This window comes from Carica papaya, chromosome 1 (assembly GCF_054855325.1).
Source record: "Carica papaya isolate Zhongbai chromosome 1, ASM5485532v1, whole genome shotgun sequence".
Lineage (NCBI taxonomy): Eukaryota > Viridiplantae > Streptophyta > Magnoliopsida > Brassicales > Caricaceae > Carica > Carica papaya.
This window is the reverse complement of record NC_142309.1, coordinates 10376250-10404174: the sequence shown is the minus strand read 5'-3', so window position 1 is coordinate 10404174 and position 27925 is coordinate 10376250. Positions and strand designations below refer to the sequence as shown.

The window sequence follows — 27925 nt, the reverse complement described above, 5'->3', positions numbered from 1 at the left end:
CGTGTCATCTTACCCGTGAGTTGTGATGTGATGGTATACTACTTCTCCACAACAAACCAGTTATTGTTTTAAATTATTATATATATTATACATATATTTATTAGGCTATTAATTGTAGTAAAATGGAGCTCCATTTTCTTTAACACAAAAAAAAAAAACACGTTTTAAATGAAGTGATTCTCTAACCTCTCCTCTCTTCTGTTACCTCTTTACTTACTTACATCCATCTGCTCATTACTCCATAAAATCATTTTAACAGTAAAAGCTCAAAAAATATCTCCTCTCTCTATTGTTTCTTCTTCGCAATTTTAGGGTTTCTGGGGAAAAAAAAATGTCGTGGCTTAAATCTGATGTCAAACGGACCGTGCCTTGTGATTACTGCAATCAACACTCTCCGGTGCTCTACTGTCGAGCTGATTCCGCCAAGCTCTGCTTGTTCTGCGACCAACATGTGCACTCCGCCAACCTGCTCTCGCGCAAGCACCTTCGTTCGCAGATCTGCGATAACTGCGGCACCGAGCCGGTTTCCGTACGGTGTGCCACCGACAACTTAGTTCTCTGTCAAGAGTGCGACTGGGACGCACATGGTACCTGCTCTGTCTCGGCTACGCATCATCGCACCCAAATTGAAGGTTTCTCGGGCTGTCCTTCCGCACTTGAGCTCGCGTCTCTCTGGGGGCTCGATCTCGGAAGCAAGAAACCCCATGAATTGCCCCCGTTGATTGACAACTGGACTGGGTGCCAGGATTCGGTTATGCCGATCGACTGGTGGGGATACAAATCTGACGGTGGAGGAGATGGACTGAGTTTTCAAGAGTTGGTGGTGCCTAATGAGAGGGGCATGGTTTGTCAGGGTGTGAAATCTGGATTGGTGGAGTATACAGTGTCGAAGAAACAGAGCCCGAATTGTGGGAAACATAAGCAGGTGATACACAAGCAGCTGATGGAGCTGCTAAAGAGGGAATTGATGGGCCATGACGGAGGTGGCGGTGCTGATGATGGTGGTGGTGGAGGAGGAGGAGAAAGTACGGTGCCATCCACCCCTAAGAGGAGTAATTGGGCGACGAACGCGGAGGACATTGGTGTGGAAAATGCAGGTGGTGATGCCGGTGTTGGCGGTCAACAGCAACAATCAATGGAGCATCAGACAACGCCGATTATGCCCTTGATTACATTACCGACGCAGGTTGGTTTGAGGGAGGATGAACTTCTTGTCGGCGGGGATATGGTGTGGAATACTAATGTTAGCGGACAGAACACTCAGGTAGTTTTTTCTTTTTGAACTGCTCTTGACTGCTTTAGGAATTTTCTTTAAGAAAATTGTCTAATAATGCTTTGAATTGAATGAATTTTGCGAATAAAGTCATTCCTTTGATGATGAAAGAATGCCAAACACCAATCTCTATCTTAACGAGTGTCTGGTATTGTGTGTGAAGAAAAGTGACTGCCGCTAAACTGAGTGATTGACTATAGAATCTTTTAATGGATTTTATCGTGTGAATGTGGAAGTTGACAAAGTTTTCCCATCCCCTATTGATGAACTAAACTTTTTTTCTCAGTGCTATTTTTCCTTTGTAATTCCTGGAAGGTATACATGATTTCTCTGCAATCTCACGACATTTTCATTTCCTATTTTCTAAATTATCTTTGGAACAACCATGAGAAATTGCTTCAGTGGTAACTTCACCTAGTCCTTGTAAACGGTTGACATACCGATCCTGGGTTCTCACCCAGTTTACTACCTCCCTAGGGACCTAGAAATACACCCAAAAAGAATAAAGAAAATATCTATCTAGTAGTGCAGAAAGCCTAGTTTGAAGTGTAGTATCTGAAAATAGGAAGTGTAGATTAGGGATACATGATCACATGTTGTAATTTCTCCAAGGTTAACAGTATTTCGTTTATCAAGGCCCTTTAACCTTGTAGGTGACTACTGTCTTTAATTTGGATTTCAGTTAGCTTTGCTATTCAAAGCATAAATCAGGAATTTCAAAATGATAACCAATGCATTTTATGGCTGTGTTTATCTATCTAATGCTAAAATGCTTCAGACAATTGATGTAATGTAGCTTTGGTAATTAAAACTTCCTCCTGCAGATATGGGATTTCCATTTGGGGCAATCAAGAGATCACAATTCTAACCAATTAGAAGATGCATATGGAACAACTGATGCAGGATTTATGATCAAGAACTTCAGTGAACTTTTGACACAAACGTCTTTAACAAGTGCAAAAATGTTGGGAGATATCTACCAGATGAACTGCTCTATCACACATGAAGACATGGCATCATTTAGTGTAAGTTGTCATTATTGGTTAGTTATAATTATCATTATTATGTATTAAAGAAAATTTCATCTGAAATGAAAAGGTTATGAATTTTATGGTAACACTGAGTGAAGATAGTTTTAGTGCTTATTGATCTCATTTATTTGATGTGATACATTTCTTTTTTTAAGTGTAATGTTTACTTCGTGACAGATGCATCTATTTATCATTTATTTCTGCCTGTGCCTTTTTTTTTTTTTTTTTTGTGGGGGTGGGGAAGGGTTGTTGGGGTTGAGGGAAGTTCAAGGATTGCTTCTGTTTTACTTTGTTGATTCAAGTTTTCAGTAATGTGAAATCACTTCCTGATCTAGATGTGTTGAAAGAGATGTAGTCTACTATTTAGATGCAGGAGCTGCTGGATCCAAACCATTCATTGATTGTAGAAACAAAATAACATTTTGAGCTACAAGATGATGTGGTAAACTTGTATCTGAATGTTCTCATACTTTGGGACTGTGTTTTAGTCTGTAACTGAAATAGTTAATTAATATGTTTTATATAAACCGTAACATGTGGAGTATGTTTGGCCTTTTCTTCATAAGCCTTGATACCAGAGGGCTTACTGAATGATTGATCAGTTTAGTTTGGGCATGCAGAATAAGACAACTCAGCAAACTACCAGTCAGGGGCCAGCAACATCTGAGAGCAATAACCTTCCAGTGGCAAATGGTTCAGCTATTGGTAAAAATAAAACCCCTAGTTGCTCTAAAGAAATCCACTTTGCAGAAGGATCTAGTTTTGTGAAAGGTAACGGAACTAGAGTTTCAGCAACCATGGCTGATCTAGAGTTGCTTGCACAAAACAGAGGCAACGCAATGCAACGATACAAGGAGAAGAAGAAAACACGAAGGTCTTCAGTTTACTATCAATGTATCTGCAAGCTTGGTCTTTCGTAAAATAATGTTACTTATTACGTTTTTATGAAATGGTGGTGTGAACAGATATGATAAACACATCAGATATGAGTCGAGGAAGGCGAGGGCTGAGACCAGGAAACGAGTGAAGGGTCGATTTGTGAAGGCTAGTGAAGCTGCTCCCAATGATTAAGGTAGTTTGTCATTTTCTCGGGGAGATTGTTTCTTGTGTTGTAAATATTTCTTCCGGTGATTAATTTAGATTTTACTAGTAGGCTCTTTCTCTTGCCTTCCCTAAACCTTATTATTTTTCGGTGCGGTAGAGAAAGCTTGAAGGAGAGAAGGATGATCTAGGCGTGTTTAAAATAATTATATACGGGTTGTGAAGAAACCAACATTTAAACGGTTTTACATCACGAGTAGAGTTTTTGGTTATGAATTGAATTAAAGCATGAGAAATGTGAGATGAAAATTATAAAAGAGAGGGGGGGGGGGGGGGGGGGGGGGGTTGTCAAAGAACCAACATATTTTAAAAAAATTATTTAAATCTGAAATGCCTTTTATAACTTTTTATTCGAGCCATTCATAATTGTGATGTGTTGAAAATATGTAAATTTAAAATTGAAAAGTTTGAGTAATTATCAAATTATTAATTATTAGTTTAATAAAATATTCAAGATGCTACCCTCTGCATTTGGAATTCTTTCAAGATGTTGACGACTTGGGGGATGGACCGACCCACCAATAATTACAACTAAAAGTGGGGTTCCTATTCATACTTGAAACCTTTTCTTTAAAATTAAAATCAAAAGCATCGTTAGGATTATCGTTGGTCAATTTCAATTTCAATTTATTCAAAACTGAAAACGACTTTTTGACTTTTTTATTTTTTAATTTTAAAAAATAAAAATAAAATTTCACTACTCAAAACACACCTTTTGTTTTATTATCGTGATAAAAGCATTGTCATTTCATTGAACATCTTTATTTATTTATTTATTTATTTTCCATCTTCTAACATTACTGTACTGTACATTTTATATAAGTTATGGTTAAAGATTCATTACTCTCACCATGAGAGATGGATTTAATCTAACATTTATTATGAAAAATATCACTGATTTATAATGTCTCATATTTTTTTTCCTATGGATTTTTCTTCTAGGCTGAGAGATTAAGAGCTGTGTGTGTTGTGTTTGGTGTAATCTTAAAGTCTAATTAAAATGATTAATTAAATTTAAAATGTGTCTATCTGATTAAAGATGAAGTTCGGCTAGGTTAGATCAGAATTCAAATTAATGTTAAAATATTGCTTAAATTTAATTATTTAATACTCGGATGAATGGTTAACATTATTTACATTATGTAAATTGATGCTAATTTGATCCCATACTAATGAAAATATATATATCTTAATTAGTGGGTCAAAACAATATGAATTTTTGTCACCTTATATATATATAATTAATTAATTAATTAATTAAAACTTAGATTCTAATATTTATCGTAAAAATTTATTATTTTATACTTTTAATTATTATTTTTACAGAATATGCTTAAAATTATAAAAAAAAAAAAAAAAAAAAAAAATCCTTGGTATTGGTGTTTGTCATCGTGCAGTGGATGAAGGGAATAATATTGGCATGGACCACAATAAGAAAATGGAAGACAGTAAAAATAAAATAAAATAAATGAACGAGGGTATATTTGGAAATTCACTTCTTCCATTGAAAACAACTAAACCATTCACTCCACCTGCCCCGTCCCCCCTCCCCCCTCATGCTTTTATAATATATATATATATATATATATTGCGTTTATGGGCTCTATAAATTCCCGCACCAAAAAATTTGATTCCTTCACCACACCTTCCTTCTTCTCCCTCAAGGGCTCTATAATCGACATGATCCATCCTTCTCGAGGGCTTGGGTTAGTAATCAACATGATCCATCCTCCTCCTCTTCTTCTTCTTCTTCTTCTCGCTCTTCTTCTTTCAACTGATTTATTACCTCCTTCATATGCTAATACCGAAGGTACAGATTTTGATTCATGTCCTATTCAATCTACTTTTCGTTTCGTATAAGCGTTGTTTTTGTGACTGGCGGCGAATGAACAGGAGCTGCTTTGTATGCACTGAGAAGAGCCATGAAGGACCCGGAGAATGTGCTGGTGAGCTGGGATCCGACCTTGGTGGATCCTTGCACTTGGTTTCACGTTACATGCGACAATGATAATCGCGTTACTAGATTGTAAGTCTTCCTCCTCTTCCTTTCTGGATCCGGATCCTTTTCCTTGGAATCCCTCTTGTTTCTTGTTTGATGAAAATCCATTTTCTGTAAAACGAAATCCACTCTCGCTCTTAAAATTTTATTTTACTTGACCCGAACAACAATAAACGAATTCGCGGGTGTCGGCTTCATTATGCGCTTTCTTTCCAGCAAAAAATTAATTGCAACTTTTTTAATTCCTCCACTGTTGTGCGCTTTGCATCTCTCGAATCCTTCGATCCGAATACAACAAACCGAAATGATGCTTGCTTCTATATTGGGAACAATCTCTGTTTTCCATTTTTTAAATTTGCAATATCGAATTCTAACTTCACTCTTTAAGTGAATATTCGTCCTAGAAAGAGTTAGCTAGTTTGGAATGATGGATGGAGTTTGAGCGCACTGTTTCAATTTTTTTACTTATTTCCTGAGCTCAAATTTAATTTTTCTTATTTCAGATCAAATTTTCAATATTTTGAATTGAAATGAGCGGATTTTTGAATTAATTCCATAGAAATTATAAGGTGAAGGGGAATGAGGAATTTGTTTCTCCTTGATCTTCGAAATGTTCGTTTAACCTTTTCTTTCGCTCAACTTTCTCTTTGAACATCAAGTAATAAATAACCAGACGAATTATGTTTTCGAAATTGAAATTGGGAAAATCTTGATTATTTTTTGTTTTTATTTTGGGGAAATTAACAGCTATTTTATTGAAGGAATTGATAATTACTGAGGTTTATACGTACAGAGACCTTGGAAACGCAAATCTGTCGGGCAGTTTGGTTCCCGAGTTGGGGAAGCTTGAGCGTCTTCAGTATATGTAAGTTTTGATTTATTTAAATTAATTTATTGCCATTTTCCTTCTTCTAATACTTAAGATAAGGGTAGAGACTCCTTGGAACATGTATATTTGAAAAACAAAATTTCCACTTTTCAAAAATTAAAAAAAAAAAAAAATCAATCATTTTTGAATTACTTATGGTACTATTAAAAATAATATGAACATAAATGTATGCATATGTATATCTGTATCTACTATTGACATGAAGTAACTCATATGGTATATTTTTTATGCTATAATAGCAAGCAAAAACAAATTTAGACCGTTTATGAACATAAGAACGTTAATTTTTTTTAATTAAATTTATTGTTTGACATTAATTTTTATAAATTATAAAGATCTAAATAGAACTTAATAAATAAAATTAAATTTTATGTTTCTTTACTAAGTTTTATCAATTAGCTCAATAACATTAAGTTAAAAAAATAAACAGCATATCTGGATTATAAAAGTAGTAATAATACAAGTATAAATAAGGAGAATAAATGAGATTTTTTAAAATAGCATTGAAGATATTTTTTATTTTTTAATAAATTTTTACATTTGATATTATATATACATCAATAGTAACATAAGGAAAGTACATCAAAACAAGAATATAGTCCAATATGAATTCCCAAGTTCTTGTAAAAGAAAGTACCTACCAATCATTGAACTAAGCAGTGATTATATATAATAGATGGGCAGGGAAAAAGTCAAGTATTAGTCAATGGTTCAATTGGCACGGTCAAGAACAGTTTGTTTATAAAATTGACTTTCATATATGTTAGACTTTAACTCAAGATATATAATGTTTGGAGAAATTGTTTAATAAGTATATAAACTACTATAGATATTTCACTATTTGTTCACTGTAAAATTTCATTCTTTGATATTTCATTCCTTAATATAAGCATTGACTAACAAAGGGAATAACTACAAGGTTTTTTATAATTTGAAGGAGATAGATGATTGAGGAAATAATCTTTCTTGTCCTAAAATAAGTAGTACAAAGAAAAAGGTAGCAGCACTGTAAATTGCATAGGGAATACCAGCATCGCTCGTCAACAAAATTTGAAATTACCATATACTACATGCAGTCATTAAAATTCAGTGGGCATCTACCTTACCAGTCAAGCCATGACATTGTGGAGTACGTTGGTCTTGGTGTAAAAGATGTGTATGATTTGATGAGACATAAGCATTTGTTTTTATCTTTTTCGTGGGATAAGACATAAACATTTAACTAGTCAGTGTTTACTGTGATTGCAGGGAACTCTACATGAACAACTTGGTGGGTGGCATACCAGAGGAACTTGGAGGACTGAAAAGTCTTGTGAGCTTGGATCTTTATCATAATAACCTAACTGGTCCTATACCTTCCTCACTCGCCAGACTCTCCAACCTAAAATTCCTGTGAGCATGTTGTTTTAAGCATTTTGGATTCTGCAAAACCACTCTGTCAATTATGTCATCTTACGTGAGGAAGCAAATTGAAGTTGACAAGTTTGTTTTACTTGGTTGCTCACTTTACTTTGTATGCAGAAGGCTGAATGGTAACAAGCTGACAGGAAGAATACCAAGAGAACTTACCAAACTTGAGAATCTCAAGATCCTGTAAGTACGATTTCCCTATATTAAACCATCCTTCCTCCTTCTATAATTATATTTTGGATGGGGTTACAATAAACTGGAACTAACACCAAATAAGCCCTAGTGTCAGAAAGTGTTGGGTTATAATTTGAAGTAAAAAATTAGTACTTAAAAATTCTTTTTAACCTCTAAGTTGGTACTTATAACTAATAATATAGATTTTGTCATTGTAATATTTTATTTTTCTTCATATTTTTTAATGTGAATATCTGGGTATGTACAGTGATGTGTCGAACAACGATTTGTGTGGCACAATTCCCACCTCGGGTGCTCTGTCTAAGTTTACAGAAGAAAGGTGAGAGGCTGAGTAAAAAAGGCTCTATGCAACAAGAAAGCGTTTAAGTTGGTTTTTCATTTTGTTTTGTTTGCTGGTTGTGTTTGGTACAGTTTCATGAATAACCTGAGACTGGAAGGACCGGAGCTGATGGGATTTGTGAGGTACGACATAGGAGGAGACTGTAAATGAAACAAAGCACGAACAGATGCCAAAAGAATCCATATATCGACTCTTTATGTGGAGGGGGAAAGATAAGGGTTACGGGATAAGGGGTAAGGGCTAAGGGATAAGGGATAGAGGGGTTTACAACTAAAGTTTACTAATATTGTTATAGAAGTGCTTAGCAACTAGAACGAATGTTCCCATTTGAGTGGACAAATTATTATCACAATGTTGTATAATTCAGCCATCTGAATCTTTTTTTTTTTTTTTTAATGTAACATACAGCTAATAAATCTCTTCTGCTTCATGCTTTCATGGCGGTAGTAAAAATGGATAGGTAACATTTCCGATGTACATATGAAAACCATCGGAAGTTCAGGATGTCCACTGTTGCGCTGATATCTGGAAGGAGAAAAGCTTTTCATGGGTTCACGTGCTCGTTGCCTGATGACGAATTTCACTGAAAGTTAATATATCAAATTCCAGAGGCTCCTCTTCAATCTCTTTGCATGGAATGTAGAAATACGTAAGTTTAAATCTATAGAACAAAAATATAAATGCATGAAATTTTGAATGAACATATTATTTTAATTCTAAGTTAGTTTCACATTTATTTAAAGTAATTTTACAATTTTTTTTTTTTTTATTGTCAAATAGAAATTCAAATATAACACAAATTTATTAGATTATACATCAAATAAATTGATTCAATTATACATCAAAAGTGAAAAGATAATTACAACACCGATTTATGGCTGTTGGCTTTAGATAATTTTGAACCAGAAGCAGAATCATTTGCTTCATTCAATTCCTATCCACAGTAGGGATGGTTGTACTTACATCCGTAAGAAGCAAATATTGAAGAAAAGTACTTATTTACAGGGACACCATGTCAGATAATGGAATATTTCTCTTTTCCCTCATAGTTTCTATACATAACTCCCCTATTCTTGTCGTAGGATAAGACGTCTACTCTTTTGACGTAGTAATAACAACAGCAATAGTATAATTTAGAGCTTGTTACTAAATGAATGTCAGGACCAAAAATGTCGTAAATCTCAGAAAAGCAAAAACTAGTCCTTCCACAGAAGTAACGAATCTTACAACTCGTCACTCAAGGAGAGTAAAGACTAGTCCTACAAAAATTGGGAGAGAATAAAGACTCGGTTGCTGATGCTCAATTAAAAGGAGACTGAAATATCAAGTAATGGTGATTTACCAAATAATGATGAACCTGGCAGTTTGGGAACTGAAGGTGATTAATACTGAACCTAGAGAGGAAAGACAGTCAGATTGAAGGAAAGATAACCACCTCTCTGGAAGTGGCCGAACCTTCTAATAACAGACCGAAATACTCTTCAGACGACACGGTTAAAGCATGTATTGATTCCTTAGCTCTTAGCTTCTAAGTTGCCTCCTGATGGAAAAAGTTAATTCCCAGATATACACAAGGTACGTGCCCAAATCATGGATCTTGAACCAAACTGCATGGTCACTAAAATTAAAGCACTAAGCCGATAATTCCTTGGCTTATTGCCTATATTACAAACACCACAATCCAGAGAAGAAACGTTGACAGAAACCATTGAACAAATTGAGCTCAATATGTATTGGGTTTCCATTCTGGACCATTTTGCTTACGCTCACTAATTTTAGTGTCATTCTTGCATTAGATGCGACATAATATTGGTGTACGTGGTATCTGTGTCCAACACATGACATGCATGTTTGACACTTGATGGTCTAGAACTAAAAGGTAGCATCTATTATAACATGAAGACAATTATATAGTTAAGGAGTTAAAAAGAATTTTTTTTTTTTTTAAAGAACTGGTTTTTAAATGTCTAAATTTCATTTTTTTAATAGTGAATACTCAAAACACATATTTCATTTTCACTGCAATGTGAATCCATGTCTTCCAGACCGTACTTTGTTATATCCTCTTTATTTCCTGTGGGCTTATATTAGTCGTGTTATTTCTTTTTCAAATATACATTAAGTATCCAAAACCAATTTGGACTCTTATTGACCCAATCCTCGTATCTTTAACGATAAATATTTCTCGAGTTAGAGACATCTAATTCTACCAACCATAATGGATACTTGCACCTAATATCAAGCAACAAGGGTCTTGAATCCTAATAGATCTCTGCCAATGTTGCTCAGCACAGTATTACAGCCACACATCTCTTACCAATTACCGTTGGTGTTCATTAGAGAACTTTTAGAAATGATTCTCTTTCCTACAACTAAAATTATTTGATGGGAACTTAAGATTTTAGGATCCAGTTTAAAAGGTAAGTTCTATCCAACATGGTAACAACTTGTACTTCAGTTGATAACATCAAATTTGAAATATGATCTTCATTTGTACCGAGATCAGATGGTTAAGAAAAGATAGGATTAAAAATCTATTGAAAACTCAAACCAAAAATCCAAACCAGAGCACAAGGTTATGTGATTTCCACTGGCCGCTGCTCACAGGTCATTCGAGCACCTAATACATGACGCAGACTTGTATCTGCATTTGGGAGCCGCAAGATAAATCAAACTAATATATTGTAAGTAAAACAGTAAGTTTCCTTTTGATTCAATTCTTAAAAATTCCCATGTAATTCCTACCTCTAACCCCTACATTAGTTTGGACATGTAGATGGAGATTCAATACCTATGAATTAAAGTAGGAACTACAGTCCCACCTTTGAGGATTCAAGGGGGGCTAATGGATGAAACTGAGGCCACCAGACATATAACATGTTCCAATTCAACATGTTACGGATCTCTCCTTTAATTTAATTTCATTCCCACCTAATTTTACTTCTACTCTTCATATTAGTTTTGACATATAAGAATGATGCAAATTTAACTAGAACAAAATGCAAATTGAACCAGAAGCAGTTCAACAGTTGGTATTATTCAAATCCTATTCTATTCTCGTTCTAATCCTTGACTTCAATCACTTAATATGCAGGAATAGATCATCATTTATCATAAACTCACAATTCTTCTCATTATATTAAATTCTGCGATGATGGATTTTTTTCTTAACAAATCAAATTATGAATTGAATGATGGACTAGAATACTATTATAAATCACAACTATTATCTTAATTCTATCAATTCTCGTTCCTACTTGGGTTTGCATTTTGAATTAAATGTATAAATATACTAACGATAAATTAATCCTAATACACCTACTTCTGGAAGAGAAAGCATTTCTCATGAGGAAATATGGAACTGGCTATTAATTTCTTGCATAACAAACAAAACTCCCCAAATAAATGAAGCACATGTACAAATCACTATTTGATTTACCTTGAGTGCCCCATCAGAACAACGAGTTGATTAACACAGACACTCATAAACAAAAATAAACAGGATATTTACACATGCACCTGTCAGAAATGTTGAGAGATTCAACCCACGAGCTTTGATGGCTAAGTTAGAAAAGAATTATCATGACAAAGAAAAAATTTAGTCCACACCTGTGTTCATCAAATGCATCATTAATTAGAAACAGAAGAATACGATATCGCCAAAATGAAATCATAACTACCATAGATGAGAGGAACTATGAGTTTCTTATGTTTTTTACATGTATATTGAACCTAACAAAAAAACTAAGCATTTATTAAGGTGTAATACTGCATTTACTTAAGATATGATAGTGACTATATATGCCTTGGGTATAATAAGCAACAGTAACACATTCAATTTTCAAGAGAAAACAACTCAAAATTTAGTCAGTCATCTTGCCTGAATTACCTTTCATTTCAACAGCCTGAATAGGATCAGGGCCAGTTGATGATGATTGGTTAGATAAAGAAATTGGTGTTAGAGGAGGTGAGGCTACATCTTCAGCAATCTCTGAGTTCCGACAAGAGTCAACTGGCTTGGTCACGGTTATCGCTGTTACTTTATGACTGCTTGAGGGTATGGAGAAGCTACGAGTAATTGCCTGAGGAGGTTTTGGCAGTGGGGAGGCTGAGTTTGAAACTACTGATTTACTAGTAGCAGAAATCACTTTACTTCTGGACAGAAGGGGCCCTGAATGACCCATCAAACCTAAAACCCTCGAAGATTTATAGACAGAACTGGCTGGTGGTCTAGGAAGTTCATGAAGTTCACTTATTTTCGGTGAGGACAAAAATGTAGGGGAGGCACTTGGAGATACTTTTGGAGACGATAAGAGTTTTGGAGATGATGATAGTTTCAGAGATGATGATATCATTTGAGGCATCGGACTTCTCAAAATAGGTCCAGAGTACAGCAATGGAGGTTCCAATGAAACAGGTTTGTTAGACCATTGATTACTCAATGGACCAGAGAAGGATTGTCTTTTGATCTTCTTGGAATCAGAAGCAGCAAGTGGATCAACCTGTGAATATAAAAGCCCATCAGCCAAAGGAGGAGGGAATTGAGCAGAAGCAGCATTATTGTTACTCTCTCTCAGCACCGACAGTGTATTTATCCCACCAGATCTTGATATCTTTTCATCTCCCAGTGTCTGTTCATATTTCTTTGGTGTCAATGGCAATGAATGCCACAAATTGTGTGTAACCCCACCTAACCCTAAACTTGTCTTTGTAGCATTAGGCTCCATGCTACTGGATACTGTAGCATTTGAACTCTTTGTATCAACAGGTGTTGGCAATACATAGGTGTTGAACCTTCGTGTCAATGATGACCGTGTCTGCATAAGTTTTCCAGCAGGATCATCTTTGCTTTCAACAAAAAGAGGAGCTGATTGGCTGCTTGCCCTAATTTCCCCCTTACATGAAAAGGATTTCCTGCATCTTCTATCTAGAATTTCCTGCAAACATGTGAAAATAAAGCTCAAAAACAAACAAAAGATCATTGAATATTTTCATTACCTCAAGAATTAAACTACGCAGGAAATAACTGGTGTTCAAATAACCTTTAAAAGAAGAAAAGAATACTGTAAAGCCTTCAAGTTTGAAAACTGCATTCAGGTACATATATCATGTTCTATATATGGGGAGATGAATGCCTTTCCAAAGGAATTCAATCCAATAACCAATTGGGAACAAAAAACATCCTGTATTTGAGTTCAGTCAGGCATTTAATAGGGGATTCAATGCATATTGTACCATTAAAATCCATGAATAAACAATATATTTGAATCTGATTCTGAAAAACCTGATTAACCTGTATCATAATTTTGAAACTATTTTGCTGGTTATTACATCAAGCATATGGGGATTGTTAATGAAATGTACTGTAACTTATCCAGAAACATGGAAAAATGGAGCTGATCAGGTTAATAGTCTAAAACATTAAATCCATTTGTGTGTGCACGCCCATGTATACATGTGTGCATATTAGAAAAATTTGTAATCTGTAGATTATAACTGTCAAAAAATAAATTGTTGAGAAGGCAGGTTATTCACCTTCGGAGCCTCTGCTTTTGCAATTACTGGGAATGTAAGGTCTGATTGATCCAACTGCATCAACATCATGTCACATACGATACTTGAATAAGTTAAATATGAACAACAATATGCTCACTATGTCATGGCAGACAAAATAATATTCTGCAAGAAATATTCAGCAGTCAGTATCTGCTTCTTTCAGTATCTGATCCCTTGCACATCTAACAGAGAAATTACACTATGTTTGGAATGACCCGAGAAATTCTGTGGAACTCATTTACAAATCCTAACTTAGTTTAACTAGAACAAAATGTAAATTTAATTAGAAGATGATAAAAATTGACTTCATGTAGAATTCCATAAGATATTAATTTTTATTATTATTATCTTTTTTTGAAATAAAAAGTTTAAATTGTATATTCATAAGGTATTAAAGAGGTACCACTCATTTACAAAAAAATTTAAAATTGTGTCATTATATCAATGATGTTCTCAAAATCCTCCACCCTATAATTGTCATGATCTAACATTAATGAGTCAAAATAATGAAACCATCTATTCCTAATCTTAAACATCTTATCCTCAATACCCTAAAAAAACCCCACTATTCCTTCTTTCCATAAAACCCAAAAAATAGTTAGCAGAATAAGCTTTACAAATTTCCTCTTTTTACATAATCCTTCCCAAGCCCAAATCTCATCTTCCACCGTTCCCGCTATAATCCAATTAATCCCTAACAGGCTGTAGATCATTGACCACAGTTCATATGCTATTAGGCACCAAAGAAGAACATGATTATAAGATTCTGCAGCTTTTTTGCTCAAGTAACACACATTCACCATAATTTTGCCTCTCGTTATCAGCTTGTCAATCGCCAATATGCGTTCTCGACCTGCCTCCCAGGCAAAGAAAGCAACAATTGGAGGCGTATTCCCTTTCCAAATCTGATAAGCCGAGAAATTGGCAACCCTGTTTGACTCTCTTCCCACCATATAATAATAATAAGACTTAACAATGAACTCCCTATTTTGTTTCAGCTTCCACACAATCTGGTCCCTGTTTTAATTAACATGCATTGTAGATAATAGCAGTAGAAGTGCTTCATATTCTTCAATTTTCCAGTCATTCAGATTCCTATTCACATTCACAATCCACTCCCTCTTACCATTACCTTCTCTGTATGCGTTCTCAATAACGATACTTTTCAATTGTGCAATGTCAAAGATCCTCAGGAACTGCCTCTTAAGACTTTCCCCATCCACCCACTCATCCAATCCCTACCTAACTTCCAGCTAACGCAATCCAGAAATTTTGGCCGATCCATCTGAATTTTCCTCCATAATCCTCATGCAACGTGGTCTTTCCTAGCCCCTCCATCATCAATCCTCCGCCAACGGGTTCAATAACACTCTTTCATAATCTGTTCTCCTCCTTCATATACCTCTATATCCATTTACCTTGCAAAGCCACGTTCATCTCAACAAGAGATTTTAAGCCCAAACCCCCTTGTTCAACTGGTAACTTTACATCCTCCCACTTTGCTAGGTGATATCATTAATTTTTATTATTTTAAGGAGGATTTCGATTGTATTCTAGTTTAACTAAATGTAAATCTGGAAATACTACAAAAAGCCTAGATTTGTTCCAAGCATTTAGTCAGATAATTAGAAATTGATCAACAAAAAAGAGTTGTTTCTCAATGAGGTTCCATATCCAACTTGCATTCAGCTATTCTTCATTTGCTGTTAGATTTCTAATTCTTCTTTACCAAAAATTTTTTGTTGATAGACTTCTTCCTTGTAAGCTATTGGAGATGAGAGTTAAGTAGCAAAGAAGTTGCAGATGGAAGTGGATAGGTGGAACAGGACCAAAGTTATACTGTGTGACAAAGTAAAGTGTCCAAGGGAATAAAAGTTGCTCCATTCTAGAAGCAAATTATACAGTTCAGTTCTAGAAATAGGTTAACTTAAGAAAATTAAAGAATTTTGTTTTGTCCAGTTCTGCTTATCCAATGCTTCCTTAAGCAAAATTTACTCCAAACAAAAAAGATAACAAAAGAGCATCTTAACATCAAAGAATTACAAGGAAAAGAATCAGTAATCAACTTTTTGTAAACCAAAAGTGAAATTCTCTAAATCATCACCTCCATAGAATTCCGTGCTGTAGAAAAACCATCTTGTTCATGGTCATTCTGCCCATAGTCAAAACTTAGTTCCCCATCATCAAATACATCAGATAATTCATCATCATCATCATCATTTTCATTGCCATCATCCCCATCCTCATCCTCAAGTCCACTGAATTGGTAATCTATATGCTGCTGTTCAGTGACGAACTTCACATGCGGCTCTATTGCTTCAAGAGATTTAAGAGCCTTCTTGAAGAAGCACAACTGCTTATACATGTGAAGAAGGTAAACTAAAAATTATACAACAGGAAGGAAAATCATAAAAGTAAGCGCAACGATAAAGAACCTGAGCTGCATGGTGCCGAGCTGCCTGTGTCAGAAGACTTCGGGACTGTCCTTGCTTCAGAGATTTCAGACGAAAAACAAATAAAGTTGCCTCTTCATCATACTCATTATGAGCTTCTTGTAACTGCTGGATAGAAAAGCTCTCTCCTTTCCCGTCTTTTGACCTCCCTTTTTCTCTCTGTCTCATTACCATGTACTCGTACACATCTCTGTATTATGTACAAAAATGAGAAAAACTATATCTAGTAATTTTCTTCTTCAAGAAACACGAAAAGTTAAATTTTGCAATTATTTTTTATTCTTTGAGGTTTGGAGGTAGGAGGGGATTGCACAAAAGAAAATAAAAACTGAACCTTTTCTCATCACATTGTCGCTTCATCTCCTGCATCAACAATTAAATGCAATAAGACAGTCACTTGGGAGAATTGCTGAAATCACAGTTTTACTACTTGAAAACTTAAAACGCTAATAGGGACATCACAGGAAAAATAAACTGTCCAGGACGCTCATCTATCATGCAGAGAAAAAATCATTGATGAATTATGCTTGCAAAGATCAGAACAATGATAAAGAATCTACAGTTTGAGAGGAATAGAGTAACTATTTTAATTATTACGAACAATAGCTTATTTAACATTATCCTAAGGAATCCTTAGACCTAGAAATTTGGGTGCATCATCTTTTGAGCAGAACACCACTAAAATAAATTTAATCCAAGGACAAAATGAAAATCCATGAAATATTTTTTTGGATAATAGGAGAAGATTAATTAGAAAGAAAGATAAATAATACACTGCAAAACAGGAGGATAAGGGATCATCCTCAAATAATCATGAAATCCAAAATAAAAATCAATACAAATTGATTCCAACATATGAGATATTTAAAATAGCTTCCCAATTTTGAAGTGAAGAGATACTAGTGCTCCAAAAGTTTCCGTGCGGTTACTACAGCTCCTGAAATGATGTGCCCTTTACCACAGCTCCTGAAATGATGTGCAGTATTCATTAAAAATCCAGTGGTTCCTAGATATCCATAAAAACCCATAAGCCAGCAAATAGAGCCCCTTGCTAGAGAGGCTTTGCATCCTTCCACATGTTATCACGCCAAACAGAATAACAGAGGAGACAGTCCACATTTGGTGGAGTAGCCCGTTGCAGACCGAATAAATTGACCAATTTAGTCCAAAACTTCCAAGCTGTGTCACAATATACGAGCAGATGAGACTGTGTATAAAGAGATGGAATTCTCAGTACCTAATCCCCTTAACTCTTGGATTTACCTCCCAACTAACAAGATGGTCACTGTTTTCCTCACTCACCAACTGTAAAAATCTACACATATGACCCTTTAAGCTGTTAGCAACCCACAAGGGATTCTGGACAAAAACAAAATGGTAAATGAAATGCTAAATAAACAAGCATGAATGAAAGTAATCCTCCCACCTAATGAGAAACAATCCTTCTTTTCAACTTTCCATTCATCTAGTCACCTTTCCTCCACCCCTTCCCAAAAGGCTTCTCCTCCTCTTGGGTTTCCCCATGAAGCCACACCGAAGTAGACAGTATGCCACGCTAACTTAGAGTATCCTATTGACATTAACACCAATAAGCCCACTCTTATACAAATTTACTCGTGCCTGAAAATGTTTTCAAACACTTGGAAGAGTATGAGCTCATTTCCAAGGGACTTGTTATCAAGTCATAGGAGCAAGATTGTATTATTAGCAAATTGTAAATGTGAAACGTCTACCCTTTCTTTCCTTGCCCCTATGCCTCTCACCATGTCCCTATCCGCCACCTTAAACAATATCCTGCTCAATACATCGAGAATTTGTCAGACCATGACTCATGAGGTGGCTAAAAGAGGCCCTCTGTAGCTATTGTTTAGCAGAAAGTAGAAGGTAGGGTGAAAAGAAGAGAGAATAGAAGAATAGAGGGGAAAAAAATAAAGTTTTCTAGATTTTTCTGATATACTCATTCCATCATTGGGTACAATATTTATACTAGTACCAGCATGGTACGGTCAGGAGTATATTGACAGCTGGTATTCTAGTCTGTCCTATCTAATAATTTCAAAAACAGTTATTTCTAACCGAAACTAGCAAAAGGGAAAAAATTACATAATGCATATAATGGTAAACATTACAATTTCACCTGTGCAAGGCTCGGTTCTTGACAACTCTCCCTTCCCAATAACCTTGTCCTCTAAGTTCAAATGTGGAAACTGACCTTTCAGAAATTCCCAGTCCTTGCATGTTGTCTCTTCTGGTCCCATATTCTTCCACTGGGCTAAGGCTTGTTCAACAGTCTTATCTATGCAAATTATGCTTCTCTTATATAATATTTGCTCAGGCTCAAATTATAATATGACCTTGAGAATCCCTAGTAGGTAATTTGATATTTTTTTTTTGAAATAAAAGCACAGAATCGTATTGATGTAAGAGTGCTAAGGGGACACAACCCATTTAAAATGTATTTACAAATAGATTAAACTATTGATAACAAACCCAAGATCATCGAAACAATCGATATTATATCCCAAAATAATGGAACCAAAATAGTGAAACCAACAATCAATGATTTTGTTAAAATCTTGTTCTATTTCTTCAAAAGCACAATTGTTTTTTCCCTTCCAAAGGACCCACATAATGGTGAGTGGGATTAATCTTAACATTTTCTTCTTGCTGCTGATGCCTTCCCATGCTAGGAGTTCTGCATAAATGTTGTTGTTCATGACCCAAGATAGTCCCATAAGATAATAATAGTGTTCCATAGGTGCTGTGAAACCGAACAGCCTAAAAGCAGGTGATTGCAGGTTTCAAAATTGTTTTTACAAAGGAAACATCTATTTGCAATCATAAAACCTCTTTTCATTAAGTTATCAAGGGTACGAATGCGACTTTTTACGGCTTCCCAAGTAAAAAACGAAATTCTTGGAGTTGCACCCAATTTCCATATTAATTTGGAGGGAAAGCTAATGTTCTAATTAAGATTCCCCGCCAAAAGGTTGTAGAGAGATCTGATAGTAACAGTACCATTTTTAGAGAGTAGCCATTTTAGATTGTCCTCCTTGTCATAAACTTGAGTAGAAGACAAAGTTTGTGACAAAGATAAATATTTCTCTTGTGACAAAGATAAATATTTCTCTAACTCCCAATCTTGTAAGTTTCTGGAAACAGATGCCTGCCAAAGGCCCGGACTGTCAAGAACCATAACATCCTTAACCAAAATGTTTTTGTCCTTGACAATAGCATAAATAAGAGGGAATCTTATTTGGAAAGCAGCATCGTCGTGCCATACATCTGACCAAAATCTGATTTTGTTGCCCTTCCCAATAATCCAAATAGAATTATGTAGAATGATATTGTTTAGCTTTCAAATATTCTTCCAACATGAGCCAAATGTGCTGTTTTTAATTCTACATTGATCGTGATAGTCATCATTGAACCATTTGCAAAATATGATTGATTTCTAGAGGCTGCTACTTTCGTTCCAAAATCACCAAATCTATTTCCCAAGAAGGGTCTTGTTGAGTGTAGTTATAGATCTCAAACCCAAACCATCCTCTTTAATAGGTTTCTTTATTTCTTTCCAATTAATAAGGTGGATTTTCCTATTGTTATTATCATCAACTCCCCAGAGAAAGTTGTACTGAATGGATTCTAGAATGTTAGCAATGCTAGTTGGAATGTTGAACACCGAAAAGAGATATATAGGGAGATAAGATAGGGTGGGTGCTTTTAATGAGAATTAGATGTCCTCCCTTCAATGAGAATTTCCTCTTCCAGTTGACAAGTCGACTTTGAAACATATCTATGATCGAATCCCCGTATTTTTTGTCCTTATATTTGGCCCCAAGTAGAGTGCCTAGATACGTGATGGGTAATTGAGAAACTTTACAACTTACAACCTATTCCAGGGATTCACCAGATTGCGATCTCATCGCCACCAATTTAGATTCGTGAAGATTGATTTTGAGACCTAAAATCGTTTGAAAACATAATAAAGTGAATTTCAAGAAAATCAGGGAGCAGATGTCAGATGTCGAGTTGACAGAAAATAAGAGCGTCATCCGCAAAAAATAGATGTGTTAATTCTGTGTTATTACCCCTGTGTCCCATAGAGATCCTTTGTAGTAGTTTAAGCTCTTTGGCCCTTTCCAGTAATTTGTTCAAAGTCTCCATAACAATAATGAAAAGGAGAGGAGATAGAGCGTCATCTTGTCTTAGACCTCTCGAGGCAGTGAAGAAATTTGAAGGGCCCCAATTCACAATGATTGCAAAGCTAGTGGTGGTAATACATGTTCTAATCCAACCTTTCCATTTTGTACCGAAACCACATCTTTCAAACATATAATCAATGAAGTCCCAACTTACATGATCAAAAGCTTTCTCAATATCAAGTTTACACAAAGTACCTTGTTTGTTGTTCCTGATGACATCATCCACCGTTTCATTGACGATAAGAATAACATATGTAATTTGTCAACCATAAACAAAGGCATTCTGTGAGTCACCAACTATCTTATGAATGACTGTAGATAATCTTTTGGCCAGAACCTTTGAGAGTAATTTGTAAATGCACCCAATGAGGTTAATAAGTCGAAAGTCTCTAATGTTCTTTGGATGGCTCTTTATGAGGCTAGTAGGTAACTTGATATTGATGGTGATTGAGTTCCCTTCATATTTCTTGAGCTTACATACATGGAAAACTGGATGTACCCTTGAATCTGGGGGTAACTTCAATAGGTAGGCTACCGCCTCCACCTTCTTTTCCACCTTAAAGGGACCGTAGTACTTGGGTGCCAATTTTAAGGCACCTATGGAAGATTGATGGTAGGGCTGTAGTTTTAATAACACCCTATCTATTTCTGCAAATATCCTCTCTGTTCTTTTAGCATCTGCAAATTGCCACATTCTATTTTGAGACTCAAGTAATTGCTCCCTTAGGATTCTATTCATACATTTTTTTCTCCTTTAGCCAGTCTTCCATACTTGAAAAGGGGTGCAGTTCAATCCCTTTTCTCCATAAACAGTGGATGTGGGTACCCATGAAGGGCTATGAAGGGTGGCATCTGAGACTTGAATGATAGGTGTTATACCACCATTCTGCAAGAGACATCCATTTTGACTTAAGTGCTTGGCTTCTTAGAAGTCATGCACCGCAAGTAGTTCTCTATACACTTATTCAACCTTATTTGTTTGACGATCACATTTGTTAAAGATCCCTTTCCCAAATACTAGCTAACATTCTGGGTTTGCCTATGGGGATGAAGTATAAGGATGTCATAATTTGGGATTCCATAGTTGCAGGGTTGAATCTTAACTGCCTATAGATGGAAGACTAATTTGCTCTCCAAAGGTGGAAGTCTAATTCTTATTAAAAGCAGCACGGTCAACATCTTAATTTACCATATGCCTTTGATGACAACGTATGTGAGCATGTCCAAAAAGCTAAAAACAATCCAATGCAGGTTCTTATGGGGCGACTCTAAAGTGAGAATGAGATACCATCTTGTGGCTTCGAATGTGGTTAAACATCCAATTCAATATGATGGCCTAGGGTTGAGGTATTTGGTTTATGCTAACGAGGCTCTTCAAAAGAAATGGCTGTAGATATTTATAAAAGAGCAAGACAGCTTTTGGACGAGAACGGTAAGAGCTAATTTTGGCACAGAGGGGAAAGGCTGGTCAAGGTCTCCTATTTGGCCTCTTGGTATAGGATTGTGGAAGAAAATTTGTTTGATGAGGAGTTCTAAAACTGTATTACGTGGCTTAGATGGCTCAAGTGGTTTAGTAAGAGAGTGACTTTGTGGCATGATATGTGGTTAGATGGTGGAATGCTCAAGTTAAAATTTCCCCAAGTACATTGCTATAGGTCGTCACAAAGTGGCCATGGTCCAAGAGTCCTTTAATGATTTGCCAAGTAACGGATTGTCGCTGGTGGAGATCACAAAAACCTTCATAATTCGGAGATCAACGAGTATGAGGCTCTTCTTTTTGCACTCTCCAAGTGAATTTCCTAGGGGCCAAGGATTACCCTAGTTGGAGACTCAATGCTAGTGGGATATTCTCTGTTAAAATCCTTCTATTACACTAGGCCAAGAGAGATGAGATGTGCATGCATTTTCCCTTGAAACAAACCTGGAAGGTTAAAGCTCTGCCTATAGTGGCTTTCTTTGCCTGGGACACAGCAAGAGAATGCATTTTAACTTTGGATGAATTAGTTAGGAGGGCATAATTCTAATTAATGGTTGTTATTTTGTGCAAAAGGGATGTAGAATAATGCTGCCACATCCTTTTGTGGTGTCCGTTTGCTTACAGATTGTGGACTCTAGCTTACAATCGTTTGCGAATATATTGGATGATGGCTGGATCTCTGAGGGATGAGATATGGGCATGGAGGGAGATTCATAGTGACAAGAACTTCGTAAGCCTTATTCCTTTTGGCAAACTTCTGAGTAATTTTGAAGGAAAGAAATATGAGAATTTTTGAGAATTTAGAAATTAATTTCGATAGACTCAAGAAACTTGGTTCCAGACTTTAGGACTTTTTTATTAGGTCATCTTCATTATTCTTTTGAGGATCTTGGGGACCTTATCAATATTTTGTTTGACATGTAAAGATTTTGTACATGGGTTTGCACTCTCCTGGTGCCTGTGAATTGATATTATTTTTAGTTCAAGAACAAAAAAACAAAAAATGCCAATGTCCAAAATTTGGATGTTCCTCTAGATGGTTGTCATATTCAATGACAAAACTATGGATGAGAATGGAGACAACAAACATGAAAAACAGCAGTAATATAGCCATTAATCTAGTGGATTTTTCTTCTCTTTTTCTGGAGAAGAAAGACTAGAATATTATAAATAAGGCACCAAGCATGTGCCACCTGCATACAAAAGATTTTTCTTCCTTTTTTATTAAATGAAAAAGATTTTTCTTCTTTTAGAAGACCCATATATTAAAAAAGTGGGTTATATGATAGTCAAAATATCCGTAAGGCCCCTAAAGTTATAAAAAGAAGGTATCCCTTAAATAAAAAAATAAGAGGCTTTGGAATTAATGATCTCTAATCTTATAGAAAGGGGAGCAAACTCCCCCAAAGCCACTTGAAAGCCAATTGATCTACTGAATTCCTCTCTCAAATGAAAAGTTGATTGCTCAGTAAAAAGGAACGATCATTTCTAGTGGAAAAGAACATTTCCTTTTTGAAGAAGAGAAATTCGTAGATCACATCATTCATGAGAAAATATTTGAGCTGTTTTTTAATTTCTACAATGGGCTACTATGTAAATATATTTGGGGCTCGGGGGCGAAGGAGGGGAAGGGGAAGAAATGTAGAAACTAGTATTAAAGCATGTATATGTAACCTTTAAGAGATTTTATTCTCATAGATCTATAATTTTCTCGAAGAAGTCACCCTAGCGTGAAAGTCTGAATCATACTGACATGATCCATGTTTATTCCACTTAGATCTTGGTGCTAAGTATTATTTTACATAGGATCTTGGAGATAAGATCCTACATTGCAGATCAATAAGATGTCTGCGGGAGACTTGAAAATGCAGGAGGCTTCAAAATGCAATGAAAGGTTACAAATTCCTCTTGTGTTTTATCATTGGTCTAGTGAAGAAATCTCCACAATTTCCTTGACTAGTAAAACCTAAGATACCTGAAACCACTACAAACTGCTTCTGTTATGGATTCAAATAACCTCATGTATGATCTAGTGAATAAATTTCTAGAAGGATCATTGAATATTTTATAAATATTACCTCATACTATGAATCACTTGTATCATGCTATCTCTATTTCTTATCTTCTGTATTTCAATTCCTCGATAATTCTTCTTTTATTCTGCATGCCTATTCTTGCAGAAAGCACAAGCTATCTTTCCCGTCATTACTGTTTAAGCTCAAGTGTCACTAAGGCATTTTGCAATAGTAAAATGCACAATTACGACCCCTATCTAGTAAACAGCAAAAAGGTGCATAACAGTTTGGTTCAAACAAACAAATTGAATTGCAGCACGTTTGTACGATTAACCAAAGCAAGCATAAACAAATAATAATCTGAAAGGCACAAGTGTTCTAAATAATCAATGAAGCAATAGCAATTGCTAAAAGCTAAATAGCTAATTAATAAAGAGCTGACATGAACAGACCTCAACTGTTCGAAGTTCATTAAGAAGAGACTCTGAGGGACTTGTGATTGTCTGGAATATGTGAGAGCGCTGAAAAATTTATAACCATGTATTACTAAAGCAAAACAAAAACATGATACAAAATCCCATTTCCATTTGCACAATAGAATAGTAACTCACGTAGCTGTCAACAAATTTCTGGAGTTCAAACTGTGCTTTTCCCAACATTAGTAAAACTTTACCTGCAAAGCAATAAAATTATTGGACCATTCCTGAAACTTATCATGGAATAGAATAACGTAAAAGTGTAACATATTCCTACAGAATGTACGCATGGATCAACTAACTCTTTTAGAATTGGTGCATGCCGATGATCCTTGTATCCATTAGAATATAGTTACATAGCACTTTAAAGACTACTGGCTAAAAGTGTGAACTGGCAGTTTGTATCACCATCAGTAATGGATAAAGGGATCTTTCCAGAACCATCTAAACTATATGCTAAATAAACGAGTCAAAAGATGGCTGAAATATAGGAGTCCTGTGGAACAGCTTAAGTGCATGCGGAAAAGGCCAAAAATGGAAACATAAAAAAGTCAATTCTTTAGTTGGTAGACTCAAATAGTTGTTAAAGATTGAACAAGTTGACAAAAAATAACTTTTAATTGAAATCCGTAAAGAATGCTGTATTGAAATCAATACACAACTTACATGGCAAGAGAAAAATTTATTGACAAGACACGTAGAGACAGAAACATAATTTCATCCACAATTTGATAACAGAATCTCATTTTTGTAATATTTCAAAAAAGAAATCTCATTCCTATAAGCTCCAAAAAAAAAAACTTACCTGCTACTCAAGCTTGGTGGTGATTTTAGAGAGCTTGAGAATACTTATTTGGTGTTTTTCTTTTCGGAAGTAACAAGTTACTTGATAAACAGACTGCTTATTAGGTTTTTATTTTTTTAATGTAACTAATTTACTAAATTACTTTCTCTATTTCATTTTAAAATTAACAGTATATATCTATACATATATTTGTGATAAATATTTATTTTTATTAGTTATCATAAAAAATAATTACTAACTTTTGGCGATGAACATTTTATGAAACAAGTACCTTTTCTTAAATAAGAATTTACTTGCTTTAAGTAACTTAAAATTTTATACTGCTTTAAGCATGTTTCTTTCAGCAATTACAAATACTCTCTAAAAGCATCATAAAAATTCTCATGTACTCACCACTTTCCTCATCATCATTCAATGCAGTTTTCTCAAGAAGACAAGCACCCATTTCCCGCAATGACTCTGAGAATTCTGCAGGTAAATATGTACTTTTGTAGTAAAAGACACGAGACAAACAGGCTTCATTTCTAGACATTAATAAGGGAAATTGACAAAATAACCATGCTCTTCAAATCATGGCTTAAGAATCCAATTCAGTCATTTTCCTCTGCAAGTATTGTTTAGAGATTATAAAAACTGAATCTAAAAGGAAACTTTAGGAAAAAAAAAAAAACAAGTCTACCATAGGCACTGTTTGCAGTAGCTGCGGCTGCAGAAAGTAGACTATCATAACAGTCCCTCATATCCTGCATATCCTGCGAAACGAAAAAGACAAGTATGGTATCAAAGCATGCATATAAGTGTGTAGTAAGCTCTGGTTAATGTCACTATAATCTCTAGAAAGAATACACAAAGCATGGATGCCAAGTTGTTAACACGAACTAGAATCAATGCCAAATAATTCTGAATGGAAATGACTCAAATCAAGGCATCATTTAAACTATTTCTCTACTGATATATATAACTAATTAAAAATATTGCCAAATAAGCTTTATTCTATATAACCCAAAAAAGGCATCCAATTTAACAAGTTAATAAATAATCGAGCATTCGTCCGAAAAAGTTTAAGTAATCAAATAAGTAATTATCACAAACGGCATAAGTTCCAGATCCACAACAAACTCCAAAAAAGTTTCAGCATCTAAAGTTAAAGTTCTTTTAAGTATAAAAAGAATTTTTTTTTCCCCGGAGTTAAAATCCAAAAATTCACAAATAATTCACCATTGACGCCTCGTAAGGAAATGAAAATCATCAGAAAATGTTTACTCGACAAAAATAACAGGAAATGGAAAGAAGTAAAAAAAAAAATTCCCTTTTATTTGAGATAGAAATAAAGAGAAGTACCTGAGAGGCCTTAGCAAGCTCGTCTAATTGAGCGAGAGGTCGAAGATCCCTTCGGCTTTTAGCATCACCACCACCATGCCTGTGAATTGCACCTCGCAATCTTCTCAGAGAAGTCTTCATGGTTATGTACTCTTGCTTTCTCGTAGGTTTGGAACAAAGGAGAAGGAGAGATATAAAAAGAGTGAAATAAATCAAAGAAAACCGCCTGTATTCATGCGAGTTGGAACCGTGCCGATTCAATTGAATTCGAATAATAAGGGAGAAAGCTGAAACTAATCAACGAAATAATGATCTGTTTATCGTCATGGTCGTCGTCGTCTTCTTCTTCTTCTTCTTCTTCTTCTGCAACAATAAATCTGTGCTGTTACGTGAGGAGAGGAGAGGAGAGGCGAGAGACAGCAGCAAAGAGAAATTAACCATTTAGGGAGAGAATAAGAAAATTGTTAAAATGTCTCTTCTTGGGTTCCTGGGCTCTGCCCTTCTCTTCTTCCCATTACTATTTAATACTTTATTCACTATCAAATTGTATCTATAATGTTTATATTCTACTCATTTAAAAGTTATTTCATATTATTATAATTAATGTTTATATAACAACATAAAACTACAATTTCAATCATCCATTAACGAAAAATAAATCAGATTGTATGGATGAACTAAGAAACCAGTGGCTTCCCTGTATCTTTTGTAAATAGATTTGTGTGTGCCTATATAATATTATTCTTTGTAATGATAAAAATAAAAAATTAAATATAATTTAATTAATTGCTAGTACATGAATATTAAAACTGAAAATATATATACATATATATATATATAAATAAATACAATTACCAAACTGTACTTATCATAATTTTTTGTATTTCCGTACAATTATTAATCCAAAATAAGTCTTAAAAATTTATAATTTTAATATTTAAAAAAAATAGAAAAAGTATATGTAAGCAAATGAATTCTCGTTGAATGGGTACAAACCTTTTAATAATTTGTTCGTTAACAACATAATTGACTGTTGACTTTTTTAGGCAAGTGTTGACTAATTAAAACCAAAGTGAATAATTTATTCCAAAATAAAAATGAAAGTTGTTATGCATTTTATTATAATTATAAACTACATCAAGTTAGATCTTTACAAGAATTAGATTAAAATATTAAAATACTCCGTGAATTATATTAAAAAAAATTCAATTTTTTTAAAATGTATATATATTTTTTTCACAAAAATTTTAAAATTTTTTGTATATATTAACTTTCTCTAAAAATATTTGAATTGGTTAACTCAACAAAAAATATGGATAAATTATATTATATTCGTTCAAATTTACTGACATAGCGTCCACATCGATGCCCATGTGGACT

The 27925-nt window shown here is 34.8% G+C and overlaps 2 protein-coding genes across 7 annotated transcripts; one reads left to right on the top strand and one right to left on the bottom strand.

Moving 5' to 3' along the window:
• Positions 1-172: 172 nt before the first annotated feature.
• On the top strand, positions 173-8600 carry LOC110809384 (zinc finger protein CONSTANS-LIKE 15-like). The gene is made up of 11 exons (XM_022035198.2): positions 173-1264; positions 2098-2298; positions 2907-3178; positions 3270-3369; positions 4924-5215; positions 5299-5431; positions 6198-6269; positions 7542-7685; positions 7815-7886; positions 8146-8217; positions 8310-8600. The coding sequence occupies exons 1-11, from the start codon at positions 332-334 to the stop codon at positions 8386-8388; spliced, it is 2370 nt and encodes a 789-aa protein (XP_021890890.2). The 5' UTR covers positions 173-331; the 3' UTR covers positions 8389-8600.
• Positions 8540-27082, bottom strand: LOC110809383 (hydroxyproline-rich glycoprotein family protein). 6 transcript variants are annotated; one of them, XR_002538816.2, is made up of 12 exons: positions 26567-27078; positions 25905-25977; positions 25619-25693; positions 24556-24617; positions 24397-24465; positions 16582-16610; positions 16230-16437; positions 15899-16147; positions 13774-13827; positions 12128-13175; positions 11758-11847; positions 8668-8805 (listed from the first exon to the last, which is right to left on the bottom strand). XR_002538816.2 is itself a non-coding variant. In XM_088219031.1 (11 exons), exons 1-11 carry the CDS (start codon positions 26684-26686, stop codon positions 8631-8633), a joined length of 2178 nt encoding a protein of 725 aa, XP_088075157.1. In that variant the 5' UTR covers positions 26687-27082; the 3' UTR covers positions 8540-8630. The 6 variants fall into 6 exon arrangements, 4 of the variants coding, with proteins under 4 accessions (XP_088075157.1, XP_088075166.1, XP_021890889.1 ...); XR_015818740.1 differs by having other exon boundaries at positions 8684-8821; XM_088219031.1 differs by lacking the exon at positions 11758-11847 and having other exon boundaries at positions 8540-8821; positions 26567-27082.
• Positions 27083-27925: the final 843 nt, after the last annotated feature.